Source organism: Anolis carolinensis, unplaced genomic scaffold, assembly GCF_035594765.1.
Source record: "Anolis carolinensis isolate JA03-04 unplaced genomic scaffold, rAnoCar3.1.pri scaffold_12, whole genome shotgun sequence".
NCBI classification, from domain to species: Eukaryota; Metazoa; Chordata; class Lepidosauria; order Squamata; family Dactyloidae; genus Anolis; species Anolis carolinensis.
In genome coordinates this window covers 10,722,553-10,747,160 of record NW_026943823.1, presented here as the reverse complement: position 1 = coordinate 10,747,160, position 24,608 = coordinate 10,722,553, and the positions used below count along the sequence as shown (strand labels likewise).

Here is a 24,608-nt window from a genome sequence, read left to right as displayed (position 1 = left end):
GTAATAACAATGGACAAACTTAGAATAAGCCCTTGATTGGCTCATATTCATCCGATGCAAATACTTTGGCAACAGAAGCAGCAATAATAGCAAGAACAGTGCAACCTATTCATTATTTAAGTCCACCCAGGTTTTACCTTCTCTTTGAAGGAGATGGAGATACCTCAAAGGAAATAAGTTGGTGTTTCTCTTGATCAGGTTTGGGACTGGGGGGAAAAAGCAAAGAAAAACAATAACGATATTTGGAAATAAATCTGGGCACAGCAAGAAAACAAAAAGAAAGGGTTTGATCATCAAGAAAGGGCTTTCTCTCGGTCCCATCATCTTTGTCCGCCCACCTGGCTGTGCCCAGAATTTTCTCAATATTTTGCAAATACCACAAACTGAATGGGAAATTGAAAACTTGCAGTGCCTTCTAGATGCCCTGCTTTGCTGCATTTACGAGTAAATCAACGAATGCTATGTATCTTGCACTCTACCTGCTCTCTTTGGAACTAAAGTGGTTGAAAGTGGAGGAGGATTCAGTCGGCTGGGAGGCACGATTCTTGTTGACCACATTGATACTGTAAGAAAAGTAAAAAAAGAAGAATTTCTCATCAATACAACACTTAGGATTGTTGAGAAATATTTTTAATTTTCTACGGTAGGCTTTTGACTCAATCTTGTAATCTTGTAACTTTATGGGGGAAGGATTGTACCTTGGAAGCTGGCAATATGCTGTTGAAGGTAGATTAAAACTTTTAAAACAAAATAAGTTACCTCTTTTCACGACTGCTGAACCACGCGGAGGCAGGCACTGTCTGACTTCTGGAGCGCGGGCTGCTTTCATCTTCCACATCAGTCCTTTGGGGAAGAAAATAAGCCAGTGTGTGAAGTCCATTGTCTTTATTTCCTTTATCTCTAGGATAGGATGCCTATCATGGGTCTACAGCAGTGGTTCTCAACGTGAGGTCCCCAGATTTCTTTGGCCTACAACTCCCAGAAATCCAGCCAGTTTATCAGCTGTTAGGATTTTTGGGAGTTGAAAGCCAAAAACATCTGGGGAACCGAGGTTGAGAACCACTGTTCTACAGGGATATTTTGTTTTCTGATGACCACATGGCTGCTAAAATGTATAGGTTGCTGTTAAAATATGAAAGAAGGAGGAAGTGTGGTCAAATGCACTCAAAATATAGATACAGTGTTCCCTCACTACTTTGCGGTTCACTATTCACGGATTTGTTGTTTTGCGGTTTTTCAATAAACTCTAAAAGACTATTATAAATCATGAAAAATTACAATTTACAGCCTAAGGAAGGGAGGAAAGAGAAGCTGAAGGGAGAGAAAAGGAGCCCAAGTGGCAACGGGAGGAGAAGGAGGCGATTTATCAAAACACGATTGGTCGATAAAGACTTAAATTGTGTATGACTACTAAAATAATATATAAATATTAAAATAAATATAGCATCCCTACTTTGCAGATTGTCACTCATTGCGGGTGGTCCTGGAACCTAACCCCCGCGATTAGTGAGGGAACACTGTACACAAGTGCAGTTGGAAGAATTGGAGAAGATGTGGATGCCCTGACTTTGTGTGGCTCTTTTCAGCATAATTTCTGGGGAACTTGAACCATCTCCTTACCTCTTAGTCAGGAAGGATGGTGCATCTTGTGTTGGTGAACTCCTGAAGACACATAGAAAATGCATATGAATTGAGCGTCTTTATTTATAATGCAATGAGCAGAACTTGCAGGTGGGAAACACTATCCCTATCCATTCCCATTTACAAGAACTTTCTTCTCCCTATTCCTTCTTCCCATGTTATTACTACACAAAACCCTCTTCCCTCTCCAGTTGTGCTGGGATGCACATTAGTAGCACTATGGACTACTTGAATCTTGGGTGATGCTTTTATCTTACAGCAACCTTTTGTCCTTTAGATATTCTGAACTTCAATACTGCCATCAGGATTAATTATTAGGGGTTCTAGGAACTGAACTTGAAAACATCTGGAGAGTGTTTCATGATTTAAATAGATATAGTCAGTCATCCATATTCAGTTGGGTTATGGCAGTGGTTCTCAACCTGTGGGTCCCCAAGTGTTTTGGCCTACAACACCCATAAATTTCAGCAGGATTTCTGGGAGTTGAAGGCCAAAACATCCAGGGACCCACAGATTGAGAACCACTGAGTTAGGGGAACAGAATCCTTATCAAGATAGGAAAACTGAGTGTTAATAAATACCCAAGATAACACATTTTTAGGGATTTATATGTCTTTCACCATGACTCTATGGCAAATGTCTACCAGAATAAGACACAGGAAGACCCAAAGATTTCTAGAGATCATATTTGAATATAATATGCATATAATCAACATATCTGTACATAATCAAATCCACACTGGATTCAGCATAATGCATCACACTGGGTTCAGCAAATGTGGAAGGCTGACTGTACACCATATCCAAGTTGCATCACAGTAAAACACATGAAGAAATAACTATTTTGCTGCTATATTTAGGTTTAATTGCATTTGTTTTTATTAGCATAAAGGCAAGGGTTAAAGGCTGACTGACTGAGGTAGACTGACTACAAGCAGGTGAGCTTATGTTCCTTCCTAGCCTCCTATGTAAATGCTGACTGTTCACACACAATGTCATGATCCTTCTAAGCTTCTCTCTCTTTAAACCAGATTTGGACTGAGCAGCCCTTCAAACAAGGGATTCCCTCCAAGAGAAGACTTCCGTGAAGGAGGACACTTCCTTACTCGATTCCCATGTTTGCTCCACACTGGGTTCGGCATAATGCCAGTACTGTACACTGCTGGCTGGCTTTATACTAAACCTTCATCCTCAACTCACACTCTGTTATTGTTTCCATTGTTAATCCACACAAACCCGGTTTTCCTCCCCTTGTATTTACCCATTGCTTTTCTTGGCAGCTGAAAGGACATAGGAACGCTCCTTGTTGGCTGTTCGCCTGAGGACGCTGCTTGCAGCTTCAGTTCTGGAAGAAAAGGAGAGAATTTGGTTGTAAGGCCTTTGTTTTGCTTCCGATAATATGCGTTTCTGGATCAGCAAATGCACAGCCGGTAGCCCAGTCGTCCTCCCATTGTTTAACTTGTTGAGTCATTAATTCACTATTTGAATGACTCAGCAGTTAACCATAGGATGAACAACTGGGCTACATTCAGTGCATATACCTAACAATAACTTTAGTTAGTGCCTTCTCTACATTTTTGATCTTGAATGTTCTGTTCTGTAGATTTTATAGTTCTTTTTCGTGGCCTTTGGCTTTAAAACACATCTGAAGACCTGTCTTTTCTGGCAGACCTACCCAGTCAGTTTTAATCATGATTTTTAGAGTCAAGTCTTATGTCCACTATATTTTAATCACTGTTCTGTGTATTTTAATATATGGATTTTGTAGAAATACATTTTAATATGTGTATTTAATATAACGATGATGTGCTTTTGGCTATGTTGTAATCCACTTCAACCCACAAGGAGAGGCAGCTAAGAAATAAAATTATTATTATTATTATTATTTGATACACAACAAGATGAATACACAGCAAACAAGATCACTCTGCTGGCTGTTGTATTGGATCACACATCAGACCCTTCCCAAGTGTCTATGTAATGTGTCGGCAAATAATGTGTGCAGATCCGAGTAGAGTGGCCTTTTGCAGCTGACAGATGGCAATTTTGTCAGCGCCTATTATTTTTAAGTGCTAGTCAAGGTCTTTAGGCACTGCACCCAGTGTGCCGATCACCACTGGAACCATCTTGACTGGCTTGTGCCAGAGTCTTTGCAGTTCGATCTTTAAATCCTTGTATTGTGTCAGCGCTTCCAATTGCTTCTTATCAATTCTGCTGTCACCTGGAATTGCAATATCGACCATCCATACTTTGTCTTGAGGTCAGGAGTCTTGTGCTCCAAAACTCTATCAGTCTGAATTCGGAAGTCCCAGAGGAGTTTGATGTGTTCCTTCTCTGTAACCTTTTCAGGCTTGTGATCCCACCAGTTCTTTGTCGCAGGCAGATAGTATTTGTGGCACAAGTTCCAATGGATCATCTGAGCAACAGTATTATGCCTCTACTTGTAGTCCGTCTGTGTGATCTTCTTGCAGCAGTATTACAATTAATAATAATAATAATAATAATAATAATAATCTTCACATGACGTGGATCGACTACAAAAAGGCCTTTGACTCACTCCCACACAGTTGGATCATCAAAAAAGTCACACAGTCCTAGACGCTTGTGATTTTGTGAAACGAAATCCAGCATATCTATCTTGTTTGCTGTGTCATACAATGTTGTTGTGTCAATAATAATAATAATAATAATAGTAATAATAATAATAGCTAGCACAATAAACATATTTAAATGTGAATTCATGATTTTCCCTTAGTGATTTCACCTTTCTGAATTCCCCAATTAAGACTGAAGTTTTTAAAAATATGCTTTAATGAATGAAGTCATTAGAATACACTAGATGGGGAATGGGAAAACCTAACAGAGGAGAATAACTATTAGAAACTGAGGAAATTATTCTTGTTTGGCAGAATAAGCAGTGTGACTTCTTTGAAAGGACAGCAGGGAGGAGGAAGTGGGAGAGAGATAACATTCTTAAGCCCAGGTCAAATATTTTGTCTTGAGGAACAGAAGGACAGCTATGTTTAATGTAAAAGTTTTCCCCTGACATTAAGTCCAGTCATGTCCAACTCTGGTGGTTGGTGCTCATCTCCATTTCTAAGCCAAAGAGCCGGCGTTGTCTGTAGACACCTTCAAGGTCATGTGGCCGGCATGACTGCATGGAGCGCCTTCACCTTCCCACCGGAGCAGTACCTATTGATCTACTCACATTGGCATGTTTTTAAACTGCTAGATTGGCAGAAGCTGGGGCTAACAGCAGGCGCTCACTCCGCTCCACGGACTCGAACCTGCGACCTTTTGGTCCACAAGTTCAGCAGCTCAGCGCTTTAACACACTGCGGCACCAGGGGCTCCCATGTTTACAAAAGAAGAAAATAGCATGGAAATGAAGAAAATGATGAGTTGTGGAAGGGAGCAAGGGTCGGCAGAATAATAGTTTGCTTAAGAGGAGACCAGGTTTCTCAATCAGCTGCAACCCTTTCAGAACGTCTCCGTGAGTCTGTATGAAAGGAAAGTGTTGGAGTCTTTCTGGATGGTTTGGGTGTGAGGTGACTTTGGATGCATGGACACTGTGAAATGAATGCAGTTTGACCCCACTTCAACTGTGGAACACCCTCCCCAGCAACATACGGCAGATGCCAACTCTCCTAGGCTTCAGGAAAGCCTTAAAGACATGGTTGTGCACACGAGCTTTGAATGAATGAGAACATGGATTTTACATGACCTGTACCAAGACTTATGTTGAGGATTCTGGATGAATGGATTTTTATCTTGGATATGTTTAAAATTTTATATAATGTGATTTTATTTTGTAATGGTATCTGTTTTTATATGAATTGTTGTTTTGTACACTGTTTTTAGGCATTGAATTTTTGCCTATTTATTGTAAGCCACCTTGAGTCCCCCCCCCCCCCCCCCCCGGGGAGAAAGGCGGGGTAAAAATGATGTAAATAAATAAATAAACTGCCATGGCTCAATGTCATGGGATCCTGGAAGCTGTAGTTTTACAAGGCTTGTAGCCTTCCCTGCCAAAAAGTGCTGGTACGTCACCAAGTTATAATTCCCAGGATTCCATAGCATTGAGTCATGGAAGTTAAAATGAGGTCAAACTGGATTAATTCTACACTGCAAACACACCCTTTGTTCATTCTCCTCTGCTGATGATATTCTGGGCTGGTGTCTATTTCATATTGTGGTTATGGGATGTGGTAAGGTGACCTAGAAGAAGAGCCATGGCCATTCTATTTTGCTCATTGGAGCAAATCAGGGGCATACATCTTAACTATTGTAAAATTCTTGTTTTATTGTACTACTGTTTTATCTTTTGTATATTGTAAATTGTATTTATGTTGCTGTTTTGCTCATTTATGCTGTTTTGGGCTTTGCCCCGTTTGAGCTGCCCCGAGTCCCCATGGAGAGATGGTGGCGGGGTATAAATAAAGTTATTATTATTATTATATTGTATGACACAGCAAACAAGATAGACATTCGGGATTTCATATCACAAAATCACAAGTCGAACACTTCCCAAGTGTCTAGGACTGTGTGATGTATTTTCGGATGATGCATGCAGATCCCAGTAGGGTGGCCTTTTGCAGTTGACAGATCGTAATTTTGTCAATGTCTATTGTTTCCAAATGCCGGCTGAGATCTTTTGGCATGGCACCCAATGTGCCGATCACCACTGGGACCACCTGCACTGGTTTCTGCCAGAGTCTTTGAAGTTCAATCTTGAGGTCCTGATAGCGGCTGAGTTTTTCCTGTTGTTTTTCGTCAATGCGACTGTCACCTGGGATGGCGACACCAATGATCCAAACCTTTTTCTTTTCCACAACTGTGATGTCTGGTGTGTTGTGTTCCAGAACTTTGTCAGTCTGGATTTGGGAGTCCCACAGTATCTTTGCGTGCTCATTTTCCAATAGTTTTGCAGGTTTGTGATCCCACCAGTTCTTTACTGCAGGGAGGTGGTACTTGAGGCATACATTCCAATGAATCATTTCGGCCACATAGTTGTGCCTCTGTTTGTAGTCTGTCTGTGCAGTTTTCTTACAGCAGCTGAGGATATGATCAATGGTTTTGTCAGCTTCCTTGCACAGTCTGCATTTTGGGTCATCAGCTGATTTTTCGATTTTGGCCTTAATTGCCTTTCTTCTGATGGCTTGCTCCTGGGCTGCAAGGATCAGGTCTTCTGTCTCCTTCTTCAGTGTCTTCTCCTTATCAGCTTTTCCTTCAGTTTTGTCAAGGAACTTTCCATGCAATGTTTTGTTGTGCCAGCTGTCAGCTCTAGTTTGTAGTGTGGTTTTCTTGTACTGGATTTTCGTCTGCTGTGCTTTGAGGAGTTTCTGATTTTTGACTTCAATCAAAGCAGGTTCTTCACTTTGCTTTACATATTTTGCCAGGGCATGTTCTTCTTCTTTGACTGCTTGTATTATTATTATTATTATTATTATTATTATTATTATTATTATTATTAATCTAAAGATGCATACAAAAGCAACAAAACTAATTCCAGAATCTGAAACAAAGCATTTGTCCAGGCGCAAATGTTGTGTCGTAATAACATACCTCTTTTTTTGCTCATCTGGGGAAACAGAAGGCTCCTCCTCTCCTGGATCGGATAGTTCTCGCTTGATGTTGTAGGGAGCTCTGATTTGCAAGCAGGAAAAGAAAATTGTATTATAATATAAATTTCACCAGCTTGTCAAACTCACTACCTTGCAAAAATCTAAACCTATCTCAAAGGCAGAAAAGACACAAGGTGCAATGCACGTGGTATGTATGCGACATCACATTTGCTCTCAGAAACTGCATACAAACATGGAAGAAAAAGTGAGAAATGCTGGATGTCTGTGTCACAATCTGCAAATTATTCTGGATAGTAAGTGCAAATCAGGTGAGTTGACTTACATATAGAGTGTGATTTGTGAACATCTTAAATATACTCACAATTTCTTGTATTCATCAGTTGACATTTTGTACCCTTGGGAGGAACGGGCTACGCTGCTGTTCTTGGCACTGAAAAGAGGAGACACCCAAACTTAATAAGAGAACCAAATAGGAGTATTTTCCCCTGTGGGAATGTGTTAATAAGATGATGATGATGGTGATGATGATGACAGATTTTATTTCTTACCCACTTCTTCCCAAGGCTCAGAGTGGGATACAACAGAATTAAAATACAATATCTATTAAATATCTAAGGCTTGTTTTCTCATGTCAGGAGCGACTTGAGAAACTACAAGTTGCTTCTGGTGTGAGAGAATTAGCTGTCTACAAGGGTGCCCAGATGTTTTACATCTTGTAGGAAGCTTGTCTCATGTCCCTGCATGAAAAGCTAGAGGTGACAGATGGGAGCTCACCAGCGACTTGAGAAACTGCAAGTCGCTTCTGGTGTGAGAGATTTGGCTGTCTTCAAGGACATTGTCCAGGGGCGCCCAGATGTTTTACCATCCTGTATTTGTTTACAATACAACAAACCTTGTTGGTGAGCCATTGGGTGTTGCATTGGAAGCAGGAGTCTTATCGATGGTCTTGGTGAAAACCCCCCTGAAAAGAAAGAGGGAGGATACGTAGTTTTCAGGGAAATGTTTGATAAGAAAAGTTGAATTCTGTTAAGTGGGACCAACATCAAAATGTGTCATTGCAGAGATTTTGTGTGCAATGCTACAATATAGCATACTTCACTCACTCCCCTATCCCACATTATTATTGTTGTTGTTGTTATTCTTATTATTATTCTTATTATTATTATTGGTCCCACTCTCCAACAGTTGATCAGCACTGATATACTTTGAGGTGGCGAAGTTCTTTCTAAGGCTGCATCCTTCCCTGGATAAGTTTGACTAATTCTCAGTGAAGGAAGGTTTCAAAGGAAAGGCACTGTATAAGTGTTAAGTTGTTCTGCAATTAAATCAATTATGACACTGATTTATACAATGCATATAACATATACAGTACGATTATTATTAGTATCAATACCATGGGCAAAATACATATCAATATCAATTAATCAATCAAGAAAAACATCCATAATAGACATTAAACAATAAGTTCTCATTCAAAAAATGTTGTGAGTTCTCAACAGAACCAAAGTTCAGACTAAGTTTTTTTCTGTGAAATGTTAATTATATGCATTGTATAAATCAGTGTCACAACTGATTTAGTTACAGAACAACTTACCATATATACTCGAGTATAAACCAACCCAAATATAATCTGAGGCTCCTAATTTTACCACAAAAAAACTAGGAAAACATTGACTCCAGTATAGGCCGAGAGGTAAATTTCATAAATAAAAACAAATACCAATAAAATTACATTAATTGAGGCATCAGTAGTTTAAATGTTTTTTTAAATCTTTACATAAAGCAGTAATTTAAGATAAGACTGTCCAACTCTGATCAAATCGTTATTTTCATCTTCTTCAATGTAAATGTGCTTATGTATCCTTTTAATAATGAGTGATAATAATAATAATAATATAATAATAATAATAATAATAAATAGAGTGAAATAATAAATGTAATAATAAATAGAGTAAAATAATAAATACCAGGGTGAAGTAATAAATGTATTATTAATAATAAAAATAGAGTAAATTAAAAGTAATAGTAATAATAATAGAATTAAATAATAAATAATAATGATTAATAGAGTAAAATAATAAATGTAATAATACCAATAATAATAGAGAAACATTATAAATGTAAGATATATACTCAAATATAAGCTGATCTGAATATAAGCCTCCCAGGACCCTCACCCAAGTATAAGCCAAGCATTTTTTTCCAGTCCTAAAAAAGGGCTGAAAAACTCGGCTTATACTCGAGTATATACGGTAACACTTATACAGAGATATATAGATATCTGTTGAGATATATGGCACCAGATCCCATGTGATCTTGGAAGCTAAGGTGGATCAGGCCTGGTTAGTACCTGGTGGGAGACCAATGAATACCAGATCCTGTAGACCAATGGTTCTCAGCCTGTGTGTCCCCAGGTGTGTTGGTCTACAACTCTCACAAATCCCAGTCAGTTTACCAGTTGTTAGGATTTCTGGAAGCTGAAGGCCAAAACATTTGGGGGCCCACCGGTTGAGAACCACTGCTGTACACTAAGGAATATGTTGGCAAACCAGCTCAAAGTATGCCTTGCCTAGGAAAACCCCTGTGACATTCATGGGGTCACAATAAGTCAGCAGCAATGTGACAAACCTCACATTCCTTTATTTTATCACTTTTGGACTTGTTTGCTATGCAATGCTTTCGACACGAAATAAATAAAAGCAGCAATGTAAGTTCACATACACAATGCTCATCACAGATATATTTCTTGATCCAGGCCAGATTTGTTAGAATATCCTGCATGACATATGGTGCAGCACTATACTGGTTGCCATCCTTAAATACTTCAAGGAATGCCACAGAGAAAAGAGGGAAGATCTGTTCTCTGCTGCTCCAGAAGGTAGAACCAGGCCGGGCTGTGACGCAGGCTGATTAGCAGTCAGCTGTAACAAATCACTCTGATCAAGAGGTCATGAGTTCGAGGCCCGCCTGTGCCTGCATCTGTCTCCGTCTCTGTTCTATGTTATGGCATTGAATGTTTGCCTTATATGTGCAATGTGATCCGCCTTGAGTCCCCTTCGGGGTGAGAAGGGAGGAATATAAATACTGTAAATAAATAAATAATGGTTCCATGTTACTGGAGAGTTGATTTTGATTTCATGCCAAAAGTTGATAGTAAGAGTGAGCTTGCAATGGTACCAATTGCCTAAAGTGGTGGTAGGGTCTCCTTCTTTGAACATCTTCAAAAAGACGTTGCTGGAGATGCATTAGCTGGAGATCCAGGACTGAGGAAACTGTTGGACTCGATGGACCACGAGGATACTTCCTAATATATAATTCAGTGTATTCCACCTCAGGCTTTGGCTGGGTTACGGCAGGCATGGGCATTTCACTCACCTGATAAGATATCCAGTAGGTGCCACAGTAGACCTATGCAGAGATTAAAATAGATTATTTCTAAAAAGGGGAAAAAGAATAATCAGACAGATCTAAGTTTCAGCGCTGCCCATAGAACACAATTCACTTTTTCATTTTATCTTCATTGGAACAAAAGGCACAAAATAGATTTCATTTCCAAACTCATTTTTGGAGAACGTTGATATCTTCAACCATTTTACAAACAATTACCATATGTGCACATTTAGAAAGAGGTATTTATAATTTGCTGCTCATAGAGCTTTCAATAAACAAACATTAGATTTGGGTAGTTTTGGAGTGTGATTTAAATGAAGTGCAATGCTTTTATCTTGCACTATAAGAGATACACTCACTTTCTGGAAGGACTTGTTGGTGTCAATGAAGACTTTGACTCTGCTTGGGAAGAGGGTTCTGGAGAGGCAATCCTGGGAAAACGGGAGAGAAATATAATTAAGAATAAGGACTGCTACATCAGAATAGGAAATATCAGAGTCTGAGTTGGTATTGAAAGCAAAGTGCTATCAAAGTGAGTGAAGAAAACAGATGGAAGGAGGCTATTACATGGATTGATGTTTGGGTGATAACTTTCAAATACAAGTGAAGCATGTTTTATCTGATTTGTGCTGTCGTGTCTGGGCATGGCCCCATGTAAGCCGCCCCGAGTCCCTCCGGGGAGATGGGGCGGGATATAAGAATAAAATTATTATTATTATTATTATTATTATTGGCTCATGGATTGAATAGAAAGCAAAAAATGTAGGAAAGTGTTGTCGAAGGCTTTCATGACTGGAATCACTAGGTTGCTGTGAGTTTTCTGGGCTGTATGGATATGTTCTACGAACATTCTCTCCTGACTTTTCACCTACATCTATGGCAGGCATCCTCGGAGGTTGTGAGGTTTGTTGGAAACTAGGCAAGTGGGGTCTGTGGAATAATGTCCAGGGTGGGAGAAAGAACTCTCGTCTGTTTGGATGTTGCAATTGATCACCTTGATTAGCATTGAATAGCCTTGCAGCTTCAAAGCTTAGCTGCTTCCTGCCTAGAGGAATCCTTTGATGGCCCTGATTGTTTCTTGTCTGGAATTCCCATGTTTTAATCTTTTTCTTTATTTACTGCCTAGTTTCCAACAACCTCACAACCTCTGGGGATGCCTGCCATATATGTGGGAGAAACGTCAGGAGAGAATGCTTCTGGAACATGACCATACAGCCCGGAAAACTCACAGCATCCCAATGTAGGAAAGGTTCCCCTCCTGCGGAAAAGGAAGTCTACTGTACATACAAGAGACCTGACAAAGCATCACACGTTTAAAGCCTACTTTGAGCATTGCTCTTGGACATCTCATGCAGTCTTTCACCATCCTTGATACTGAACTGAGATGCTAGAGCTTGAACATCCAATAAAGTGTGCCTTCCACTGCTCAACTAGGCTTGGAGAACTTAGAATTATGAATTATGCCCTTAAAAATAAATTTTCCACACACTGCTTTCCTCTCCAGAAGCAACCTGTATCTAAACATCCAACATCAATGTCAAAGCATCGACTCCGACTTAAAAGAGGCAAAACAAGATGCATGAGATTCACTCTCCATTAATACCTGCGACTTGGTGACAAAGTTCTCGATGCAGGAGGTGATCGTCCAGTGGTCTTCAGTGGTGAATGTCTTCTAGGAAGGCATATGCATTACTACAAGCTCATAACAACTGTATTTCTTCAATTACACACTTCCCACCAAATAAACATCTCTAAAACAAGGGTGCATCTTAGAATCATGGGTGCTTTTAGGTCAGTCAGTAGGCTGTTAGCAATTATGGGAGTTGAAGTCCAAAACACCGGGAAGGCCAAAGGTTGCCCATGCCTGTTTTAGATAGATGGATGGATGAATAGATAGATAATATATAGATTTTTCTTCTGTTGGTGGTACTGAAATTAGCGTACACACACACACACACCAAATCCCACTTTTGTGCTCACAAATAGTACTGAAATAACACCAAAATACAGTGAACGTAAAGGGAAATTGAAAGCACCCAAAGGTGGATGTTTACACCTACAGTGGGCTGTGATTCTGTTCGTCATCAGAGTCTGATTTCTTCTGGATCCAGCTCTTATCCCCTCTCAGTGTCGTCCGCACTTTCATCTGAGTGATGATCTTCTTCCGATCGCCTTCAGTAGGAGGGATGACACCATCTAATGAAAGGAAGGCAAAGAAATTTGGGCAAGGAATGGGGAGAGTATGCTCTCTTCAGGAACCTTCTTCCAAAATGATCTTCTGGATTGATATCTATTACATATTGATGTATAGGTAAAAGTTTTCCCCTTCCCGCTGGAGCAGTACCTATTGACCTACTCACATTTACATGTTTTCGAACTGCTAGGTTGGCAGAAGCTGGGGCTGACAGCCTTCCACGCCTCCACTTTCCGCATTCTGCATTTTACCGGCCCCCTCCTCACTCTTCTTACCCACCCTGTTTTAATTATACACTTAATGCAAGGTGGATGCAGAAAAGAAATGGAGTTGTAGGTACGTGATCATCAAAATGCAGCACCGCAGACTATATTGCTGGTTCTTGCCTGGGAAACCAGTGCTCTCCCATTGATCTTTGCAGACCAAGCGTCTTCGCTGGGAGTATCCAGGAAGAAAGGAGGCAACGATTCAGTTGGGCAATCCCATTATAGATTTTCTCGCCCTTATTGGGGAAGAACCTAGACTGCAAGAAGGCAACCTCAAAGGCACACATTTTGAAGCAGCCAGGAACTAAAATGTGCTCCCCGGGATTCAACGGTAAACTCAGTAAATCCCCAAGCCTGGCCTGACACCGACATTTTAACCAGTGAATTAATGAATGGTAACTTCCTGGATTTAATGAATCCAGTTATGACTGTTTATGCTGGTGAATTAATTCCTTAGTTTTTCATGTTTAACATTACTGAATATAAATAATTTGCCTGCAAGTCAAGTTCTTTTTCATTTAGGGAAGCCTTTGGCTTTCAAGTTACTATGACAGAAGGATCTCTTTGATGTGGGGTGTGCTACACCCCACATCAAATTATGTTGTAATTTAGCATTTTAATAGAAATGTGTGTGTGGATACATATACATATAAGGTTAAGGTAAAAGTTTCCCCTGACATTAAGTCCACCCGTGTCCGACTCTGGGGGTTGGTGCTCATCTCCATTTCTAAGCCAAAGAGCCGGCATTGTCCGTAGACACCTCCAAGGGCATGTGGCCGGCATGACTGCATGGAGTGCTGTTACCTTCCCGCCGGAGCGGTACCTATTGATCTACTCACATTGACATGTTTTCGAACTGCTAGGTTGGCAGGAGCTGGAGCTAACAGCAGCCGCTCACGCCGCTCCCGGGGTTTGAACCTGGGACCTTTCGGTCTCCAGCTCAGTGCTTTAACGCACTTCGCCACCGGGGCTCCTACATATACATGTACATATACCTAATACAGATACATATACAGGAGCCCCCAGTTGCACAGTGGGTTAAACCACTGAGTTGCTGAACTTGCTGACTGAAAGATCGGTGGTTCGAATCCGGGGAGTGGAGTGAGCGCCTGCTGTTAGCCCCAGCTTCTGCCAACCTAGCAGTTCGAAAACATGCAAATGTGAGTAGATCAATAGGTCTCTGGTGGGAAAGTAACGGTGCTCCATGCCATCATGCCAGTGGCCACATGACCTTGGAGGTGTCTACGGACAACGCTGGCTCTTCGGCCTAGAAATGGAGATGAGCACCAAACCCCAGAGCCGGAAACAGCCAGATTTAATGTGATGGGAAAACCTTTACACACACACACAGTCTGTGTGTTTCACAAATGAAACCCTAGGCATGTGTGGTGGAGCTTGGTGTGGTCAAGATGGCAAAAGTTATTGAGGAAGTAGAGCCAAACTCGGAGAGTCTGCAGCCTTTTGCTTTTGCCTGAGCCGACTGGTAAGGGAAAGATTGCATCCCCTCCTCTCTTCTCCTTCCTGTTGAATAATCTCATCATAAACTAATTTCCACTTTCCATTCAGTCTGTCCCAATGGACATGAGCTGAGCATGAAGGGAGACAGTGGGAGGAAGAGAAGGAAATTCACAAAAGGTGTAGCTTGACAAAATCTCCAGCCTTCTCTGCCAAATAGTATTGATTCCTCAGCAAACTAGAGGTCCCAGGCTTCCATAACATTGAGTGATTGAAGTGGCGTCAAACTGCATTCATTCAACATCTTAAAAACAGCTCAAAAATGGGATAGTAGAGGATTAATCAGGACTGTCCCTCAATAATAATAACAACAACAATAATAATAATTTTTTATTTATACCCCGCTACCATCTCCCTGAAGGGACTCAGGGCGGCTCACAGAAGCACTTCAAAGTGCTGCATATAAACAGCAGTACATAACTGCAATGTAAGTATAAAAACGACAACACAAATAGTTGTTGAAATTGCTACAGTGGCTTCTGATATGCGCTGAAAGGATGGAGATGCTCAGAGTATACAAAATCAAGAATTTATCAAAATAATGTTCATTTACCTTTTGCGGTACTAAGGGACAACATGGTTCCGGCTGGTTTGCTCGTGTCTCCGCTTCCAGATTTTTTGCTTTAGGTGATGTAACTGGGGAGAAAGAAATGAAATCCAGGTTATTAATGCAATGAGCAGGGAGCAAAAGTCTCATAAACGTTCAGCATTTTACAAAGGATGGTTAGTGGTTGGGTTGGAAAATGCGCACTTTTGGAGAGAAACAAAGGCTACGTTTATTGCATTGTCCATTTTTCAGTTTTGGAGTTCCTTTTGAGGAGCTGACTTTAGACATCGCTATACCCAACTGTATTTTGATCCTCTCCTTTCCTGTCCTTAGATAGATTTCCTGAAATATATATTTTTTCCATAGTCTCTTCTCTTTCCATAGTTAGGCTTTAGTGGATTTGAATATCCACAGATTTGCTTAAAATGTGACCTCTAAGAATTTGTAGGTTCTCTAGGACAACTCTGCAGTCAGCTTCTTCCTCTGGAAGTTGATCATGAAATCATGCTGGAGGACTTAGGGATTCTTTCTAGGAATCTCTCAGTCAAGCAGTGTAATTCTATAGTCGGTTTCCAGTGAAAGATGACCACAGAGTTATGCTAGAAGATCTAGACCAGTGGTTCTCAACCTGTGCATCCCCAGATGTTTTGGCCTTCAACTCCCAGAAATCCTAACAGCTGGTAAATTGGCTGGGATTTCTAGGAGTTGTAGGCCAAAACATCTGGGGACACATAGATTTAGAACCACTGATCTAGACATTCTTAGAGAGAAAAAGTAATTTTATTTGCCATTTTTGTCACTTTCACAAGGGTCCCTAATCCCAGAAAATATTTTATTTGACTGTATTCTATTTCAAGCTCAAAACAATATCAGTGTGTCTTCCATGACTGTATTGCATCAGCCAGTTACATTCACTACCGAAATGCCAAATAAGATTAATTTTTCCTAGTATAGTAATTGGGAAAGGGGAAAGCTGGTTCTTTGACAAGGCCATTCATGACTGAGACACGCAACTTCTTTGCTCATTGCTTTCACTAGATTCCCATAGAAACCATCCTGCTCATTTAGATCAGAGTATGAGACATAGAATCATTGAATCATAGAGTTGGAAGAGACCTCATGGGCCATCCAGTCCAACCCCCTGCCAAGAAGTAGGAAATCGCACTCAAAGCGCCCCCGACAGATGGCCATCCAGCCTCTGCTTAAAAGCCTCCAAAGAAGGAGCCTAACATGTGTTAGTCCTGGTACTTTTTGACTCAGAGTCCCATCAGCCTAGACAGCATGTCCAACAGTCAAAGCGGTTTGCGGACAATACGAGCCCGAGACTGCAGATATTCTCTATTTATTCTCCCTTTGAGTCTTTACACATTTTCCAAGTCCTGTGGGGCCAACCACAGTTGAATATTGCAAACACAACTAAACTTCAAATCCCAATACAGTAGAGTCTCACTTATCCAAGCCTCGCTTATCCAAGCCATTTTTGTAGTCAATGTTTTCAATATATCGTGCTATTTTGGTGCTAAATTCGTAAATACAGTAATTACAACATAACATTACTGCGTATTGAACTACTTTTTCTGTCAAATTTGTTGTATAACATGATGTTTTGGTGTTTAATTTGTAAAATCATAACCTAATTTGATGTTTAATAGGTTTTTCCTTAATCCCTCCTTATTATCCAAGATATTCGCTTATCCAAGCTTCTGCTGGCCCGTTTAGCTTGGATAAGTGGGACTCTACTGTATATAGAATAACAGAATCCTAGAGTTGGAAGAAACCTCACGGGCCATCCAGTTCAACCCCTTTCTGCCAAGAAGCAGGAAAATCACATTCAAAGCACCCCCGACAGATGGCCATCCAACCTCTGCTTAAAACCCTCCAAAGACCACCCCCAGAGTGCAAAGACTCTGGGGCAGAGAGTTCCACTGCTGAACAGCTCTCACTGTGAGGAAGTTCTTCCTGATGTTCAGGTGGAATCTCCTTTCCTGTAGTTTGAAGCCATTGTTCCATTGTGTCCTAGTCTGCAGGGCAGCTGAAAACAAGCTTGCTCCCTCCTCCCTATGACTTCCCCTCACATATTTATACATGGCTATCATGTCTCTTCTCAGCCTTCTCCTTAACAACAGCATTCTCCTTAACATTATAGCTTAACAACAATACACATCTCAATATCTATCATAACAACAACAACAACAATAACAACAACAACAACAACAATAATAATAATAAAAAACTTTATTTATACCCCGCCACCATCTCCCCATGGGGACCCGGGGCGGCTCACAATGTTACAAAAGTAACAGTGCAAATACATTAACAATATACACAGTTTAAAAGATGATAAAACAGAAGTTAAAACAAAGGTTTATACAACAGTAATAATATCAAATAACCACCAATGCAATTCAGTCAACTTCAAAGGGGGAGGGGGCTATAGCAGCACTATAAGATAAAATCATTAAATTAAAATACCCCAATGAAAGGAACCTAAAAACATTCAGAATAGAATTATAATGAGGCTGGTCATCCAATAGCTGACTCTCCAAAAGGCCAGCCCAAACATCCAGGTTTTCAATTGTTTCTTAAAGGATGGTAGGGAGGGCGCCAACCTAATCTCCCTAGAGACACAAATTACAAATAAAACCGGACACATTTGCTCAGTCCCAAAGCCTCTATGTATCCTAAGCAAAACTTGATGGCACAACTCAACATTTGGAACAACCTTAAAGCCCTATATATACACAGAACAGGAACAAATGCAATACAGAAGTGACACCACTGAGAATTCTCCTTTTTGTTCCCTCTTAAACACACAACTGAAAACCCCCCTACCTTTTTCCCAGCCCTGGCAGCAAGTGCAAGCTCCTCTCCAGCTCTCTTCCTCGCTGTCTGAACTCAACCAGCGAGTCCAACGCCCTTGACTTGGGGTTTCCACACCCAATGGGCCAAACCAATGCTCATTAGGGTTACACCTGCTCCAGGCTGCTTCACCATCAGGAGGTTGTTCTGGCCTACAATGAAACCTTTTCTGTAATAGCAAAGGGACGCCTCAGGCACCTGATTTAGGGTACTGACATCACGATGTAGTGGTTTGAGTGTTGGGCTATAACTCTGGAGACCATTCCTACTTCTCCATGGAAATCCCACTGGTTGACCTTGGGCATGTCCCAGTCTCTCAACCTCACAATCCCTTCTGAAGACATCTTGCTACGAAAAGCCCATGATAAGAGTTGCTGTAGGGCACACAACATAAGGCACACAACAACAGGGCAGAATATTATGCTATATTTTATCATTGTTTTCTTCCTGTGAGCTATGTACTTTGACTTGCGGCTGGAGATAGAACCATTTTTTGCACAGCTGAGGGGGGAAAGGAAAGAGCCTGAGGCTGTTAAGAATTGTGGGAGTTGGAAGTCCAAAACACCTGGAGGGCCAAAGTTTGCCCATGCCTGCTATTGAGTCATGCTGGAGGACATTGAGATGTAGAGAGAGAAGATATTACTCAAATCCCAAATAATAAAATCTGTAAAAGTGGACAGCTGGCTGAAATAGAGGAAGGAATTTCATGTGCACACCATCTCTGAAAATTGGCAGAGAAATGATGATAGATTGGGCTTCATTGGCCATTCAAATCATTATAACAGAATGACTTGAACAATTAGCAATTAATTCCTAATGACTGTTATTTTGTTTACACGGCTATTTTGTATGTGCAAAATGTTGTGGTTTGCATTTATTCGCTCGTTTGAAAATTTCAAACCAACTTTGAAATTAAAATGTGTTAATTTACAGCTATTTTTGTTGTTACCTATGAAATCACTTTTTACTTTTTTTTAATCTCTTTTTACTGTGACCAGTACCCAGGCAGGAAACAGCCAGGTTTTGAAGCTGCAAGGCTATTCAATGCTAATCAAGGCGGCCAAATGCAACATTCCCACTTGCCTCAAACAGACAAGAGTTCTTTCTCCCACCCTAGACGCTATTCCACAGATATATAAACCCCCACTTGCCTCATTTCCAATAGATGTCACAACCTCTGGGGATGCCTGCCATAGATGTGGGCAAAACATCAAGAGAGAATGCTTCTGGAACATGGCCATACAGTCCGGAAAACTCACAGCAATCCAGTACCCAAACTTTTCATTCTTTCCCATTTTTTTTTGTCTTTGTTTTCCGTTAAAATTATTTCACTACACAGTACCTTACTGTTCTTCAGGTGACAAATCCTTGATCTTTTTGGCCCTTGTTTATGCTTGTTCCTTCACACCGCTCTCCCTGTTTGCTGTTGTTCCATGTAGTTCCTCTTATTAAATTGTTTTATTGCCTATGTAATTTTCTAGGCAAGGTCTATTTTAACAGCATGAGCTGCTTTGGTTGTTTTTATGGGAAGAGGGGGATAAAAAACGCAAAATTGCCTTGTGTTACAAACTCAACCCATTTAGGGGTTTTTAGGTCAAGGGACAGGATGGCCAATGGCTGTGTTCCTCCATTATGAAGGAACCAGGGCAGGATCTGATTTATGCAGGGCCGTATTTATGCCTCATTTGTTTCTTTTCATTGAAATGTATAATTACCCCCTACTCTTGCTTCCGTTTGAGTGTTTTTGCTCAACATCAAAATAGCAAATGTCCAAGAATGAGGCATAAGCAGACTCAGAAAAACCTAGAGATCTGCAAAATACAGCCACAACAATAATAATAGACCCTTCTCTGCCCAAAAAACCTCCTTGGGGTGCCCAGGGTCTTTGGAAATTGGAAGGAGAAATGGAACGGAGTGACCGGAAAAAGGAAAGGATACCCAATAATTTCTACCCTAATCCCCTAAAGGCACCAGATCCTGTATAATCTTGGCAGTTTAGCCGGGCCAGCCCTGGTTATTCCTTGGATGAGAGACGGCCAATGAATCCCAAGTGCTGCTGGCTCTATTTCAGGGGAAGAAACTGGCAAAACCCTTCTGAGTAATCCTTGCTGAAGGAGAAAACCCGGTGACATTAATGACGTTGTCAGAAGTTGACAGGTGATTTGAAGACACACAAACACATTGAAAGAAATGAGCAAGAACTGTGTCACCATCTAGATGGATAATTTCCTGGCAGGCACTTTTAAACATGAAATACGGGGAGGAAATCTCATCCAAGTCATTATGCATCTCAGCACTCCCTACAAAGTGTTTTTGCTTGTTTGTTTTGCTCTGGTTTACATTTATAGATAGCAAGAAGTAGATTTGATATCTTAAATATTCTCTGCTAGATGCTTATGTGGGATTTGCCACCCTTTCTTAAGCAAGATCTGTACTTGATATCTAAAGATAAAGGTTTTCCCCTGACATTAAGCCTAGTTGTGTCTGACTCTGGGGGTTCGTGCTCATCTCCATTTCTAAGCCAGAGAGCCGGCGTTGTCTGTAGACACCTCGAAGGTCATGCGGCCGGCATGACTGCATGGTGAGCCGTTACCTTCCTGCCAGAGCGGTAGCTATTGATCTGCTCATATTTGCATGTTTTCAAACTGCTAGGTTGACAGAAGCTGGGGCTAACAGCAGGCGCTCACTCCGCTCCCCGGATTTGAATCTGCGGCCTTTCGGTCCACAAGTTCAGCAACTCAGCACTTTAACATGTTGCACCATTGGGGGCTCCCACCTGATATCTATACACATAATAAAAGTGAAAATATGTATGTATGTGTATGGCTGGGGTCAGGACCATAGCCAGAAAAAAATTTCGGGGGGGTTTTGAAAATTTGGGGGGGGGGGGTTAACTCCTTGCACACACCCCTCCCCACTACAAACCTGTCAATATCTGCTTGAGATAGTGCCTGGACGGACTCTTAATGTTTTGTGTCTCATAGACTTAGCATGGGGATTTGGTTAACCAGTTAAAATTCATGAGTAAACCAGGGTTTTTTTATAACCTGAAAAATTTCAGGGGGGGGGGGGTTGAACCCCTAAAACCGCCCCCTCGCTACAGGCCTGGCTGGGGTGTCTATTTACACGGAGAGACTCCCACTTCGACAAAAGCTATAGCTCCCACTACGCAGGAGGCACCAATGGCCCTCCCTTGCAGGTTATAGAGAGCACCGTAAAGATGTCCAAGAGCCCTGCCAATGTCCTCCACAAATATTATCCTGCCCACCACTCAAGTGAAGACTTTCATCCTAGATTTTATGTGTTTCCTCCACCACAGACATCCCAGTGTTTATGTGTTTCCTCCACCACAGACATCCCAGTGTTTCCGACTATCTCCATTTGTGTGCTATTTGCATGACCCCACCCACTGCCTCTCCCATAACCCTTTCCTACCCTTTCCTATGGCACACAGCAAACAGGAATTTATCAGCAACTGAACATACTAAAGAGGATTGGAGAGAATTCTCCGTGATTTATAGGAGTTGTAGGTATTGGGATGTACAGTTCACTTGCAATCTAAGAGAACTCTGAACTAGGAGTTGTAGGTATTGGGATATATAGTTCACCTGCAATCTAAGAGTACTCTGAGTTCTGCCAACAATTGACTTGGAACTAACTTGGCACACAGAACCCCCATGACCAACAAAAATACTGAAGGTCTTTGGGGAAAATTCACCTTCATTTGGGGGAGTTGTAGTTCACCTCCATCCAGAGAGCACTATGAACCCAAACAATGATGGACTATAACTCCAGATATCAGAGTTTGACTCTGTACTCAGCCATGGAAATTCACTGAGTGCCCTTGGGCAAGTCATACTCTCTCAGCCTCAGAGGGAGGAAAAAGAAAACCCACTTTAGCCAAATCTTGCTGAGAAGGTTTACCTTAGGTCACCCTCCTTTGGAAGCAATTTGAAGGCACAACAACAAAAGACTAGGTGAATGGGATAAGATGGTATGTATGGAATCCTACACAACAGCTCTTTATATAGCAACAAATTGTTACAGTTCCCACTTGTAACAATTGTAATCACAATTCATCAAGGCTTCCTCTGCAGGAAATGTAGTGCCATAATAATCTGTCCTAAAGGTGCTTTTACCCAGTTAAGATAATTCAGTTTTGCTCTTTCCTCCTGCCCCAAAGGATTCTGGAAATTGTCTAAAAAGTCCCTTTCCCAAGCTCTGATGTTCCATTCCACAGCAAGGTAGAATAGCCCTCCAGATGTGGGGCTTACTAGGCCACATGGACTAGGACTCACTCTCAGCTCCAGCTTGCTTTTTTCAACTTAAAGTTGGAATCACTTCTCCCAGCCACTCAGGCTGCACTGGAATTTCTGGCTTTGCAAATGTGTGCAAAGCTGGGCATGTCAGAGGTACTGATTAGGTTAGGGTTTTGAGGAATAACAAGCAGCTCCGCCCAGCACTTGGTTTTTCCTACTGTGAACCACCAAGTAGTTGAAATCCAAACTTTTTGCTTTCTGGACTGTTTCCTTCTAAGACTGTGGTTCTCAACCTTCCTAATGCAGCTCCTCATGTTGTGGTGACCCTCAACCATAACATTGTTTTCGTTGCTACTTCATAACTAATTTGTCTACTGTTATGAATCATAATGTTAATATCTGATAAGCAGGGTATATTTTCATTCACTGGATCAAATTTGGCACAAATATCCATTATGCCCAAATTTGAATACTGGTGGGGTTGGGGAGGGAAAATTGATTTTGTCATTTGGGAGTTGTAGTTGCTGGGATTTATAGTTGATCTACAATCAAAGAGCACTCTGAATTCCACACAGAACTCTCAGACCAACAGAAAATACTGGAAGGGTTTGGTGGGCATTATCCTTGAGTTTTGAAGTTGTAGTTCACCTACATCCAGAGAGCACTGTGTGGACTCAAACAATGATGGACCCTAGTTCAGATCCATATTTACCATCAATTATACTGGCTGACCTCAAGGCAGTTGCTCTCTTTTATAGATCAAATCTAAAATTTGGGAGTTATAGTTTAATTCTGTTTCAATATTTATGGTATCATTTGTAATAATAATAATAATAATAATAATAATAATAATAATAATAAAACTTTATTTATATACCGCCCTATCTCCCTTTGTATGTTGTTAATTGCATAGTTTTAAAAGTTGTCAGCGCTTTGAGTTTCAATTCTTAGATAATAGTGGGGTAAAACAATAATAATAAGCAGCAACATAATAAGAATATTAATAATACTAATACTTATGTATAGTTTTTAAAGTTGCGAACCACTTTGATATAATTAGAATAATAATAAAAACATAATACTAATACTAATATAAAAAGATATTACTACAGAACTTGAAACAAGGAACTTTGGTCTTCTTTATGGTGGTAACAGCAGCAGCAGCAACAACAGCAACAACAACAGAAACAACTCTTCCCAATCCCTAGGTAAGTGACTATGATTCCAGGTATTTAGGGTGGCCACATACATTATCGCAAATGACACAAAATAATATTATTATACCCTATATACTCGAGTATAAGCCGACCCGAATATAAGCCGAGGCACCTAATTTTACCACAAAAAAACTGGGAAAACATTGACTCCAGTATAAGCCGAGGGTGGTAAATTTCAGAAATAAAAATAGATACCAATAAAATTACATTAATTGAGGCATCAGTAGGTTAAATTTTTTGGAATATTTACATCAAGCTCAAATTTAAGATAAGACTCTCCGACTCTGATCAAATCATTATTCTCATCTTCTTCAATGTAAATGGCTTTATGTATCCTTTTAATAATAATAGAGTAAAATAATACATGTAATAATAATAATAAATACAGAAAAATAATACATGTAATAATAAATAGAGTAAAATAATATTTATAATAATAGTATCAGAGTGAAGTAATAAATGTATTATTATTATTATTATTATCAATAATAATAATAATAATAATAATAGAGTAAAATAAATGTAATAGTAGCAACAATAATAGAGAAAAATAATAAATGTAATAATACCAATAATAATAGAGAAAAATAATAAATGTACCATATATTCTCCAAGTATAAGCTGACCCAAATATAAGCCAACCAGGACCCTCACCCGAGTTTAAGCCAAAGGGGGCTTTTTCAGTCTTAAAAAAAGCACAAAAAAACTAGGCTTATACTCGAGTACATACAGTAATTATTTATTTTTTATCTAACCTTTCTTCCAATATATGGACTCAAAGGAGCATCTGAGCATTTCCCAAAATTTTCTTTTCTGAGGCATTTAAGTTCTAGGTGCCACTTAGTATAAGTATAGTCAAGCCCAGCAGTCATTGCTATGAATTCGAGTGTTGCAAGCCTGTCTCCACTTCCACTTCTGATATACTTGAGGGTGTGTCCATAGACTCAATTGCTAATATTTCTCATTTGCTACTGTGAGAACGGAGGCATTTGACAGAGCCGGGTGGGGACCCAAACCGTGCATAATCAGGGCCCTTGTTAAAACAAGCACCTTGGGATCAAGGGAAGTTTACGGGCCCGAAATAGAAACCTCTTTCCTGCTCACGCATCTGCCAACACCCGTTTGCGGTAGTTTCG

At 40.5% G+C, this 24,608-nt stretch overlaps 1 protein-coding gene across 8 annotated transcripts in view; it reads right to left on the bottom strand.

Annotated features, from left to right (window-relative positions):
• Nucleotides 1-24,608, bottom strand: part of znf185 (zinc finger protein 185 with LIM domain) — a 61,582-nt gene that overhangs the window by 28,751 nt on the left and 8,223 nt on the right. For 5 of the 8 annotated variants that reach the window (XM_008114657.3, XM_008114655.3, XM_008114656.3 and 2 more), the window contains exons 2-14: nt 15,144-15,226; nt 12,676-12,811; nt 12,219-12,287; nt 10,975-11,046; nt 10,601-10,633; nt 8,118-8,186; nt 7,587-7,655; nt 7,206-7,286; nt 2,903-2,986; nt 1,621-1,662; nt 760-843; nt 480-563; nt 138-206 (exon numbers count right to left, since the gene is read on the bottom strand). In XM_008114657.3, coding sequence (XP_008112864.2) covers nt 138-206; nt 480-563; nt 760-843; nt 1,621-1,662; nt 2,903-2,986; nt 7,206-7,286; nt 7,587-7,655; nt 8,118-8,186; nt 10,601-10,633; nt 10,975-11,046; nt 12,219-12,287; nt 12,676-12,811; nt 15,144-15,168 — 917 coding nt within the window. In that variant the 5' untranslated portion in view covers nt 15,169-15,226. Of the gene's footprint in view, nt 1-137; nt 207-479; nt 564-759; nt 844-1,620; nt 1,663-2,902; nt 2,987-7,205; nt 7,287-7,586; nt 7,656-8,117; nt 8,187-10,600; nt 10,634-10,974; nt 11,047-12,218; nt 12,288-12,675; nt 12,812-15,143; nt 15,227-17,969; nt 18,070-19,343; nt 19,482-24,608 lie in introns of those variants that run through there. The other 3 variants (XM_062963761.1, XM_016995045.2, XM_016995047.2) reach the window with 3 other exon arrangements.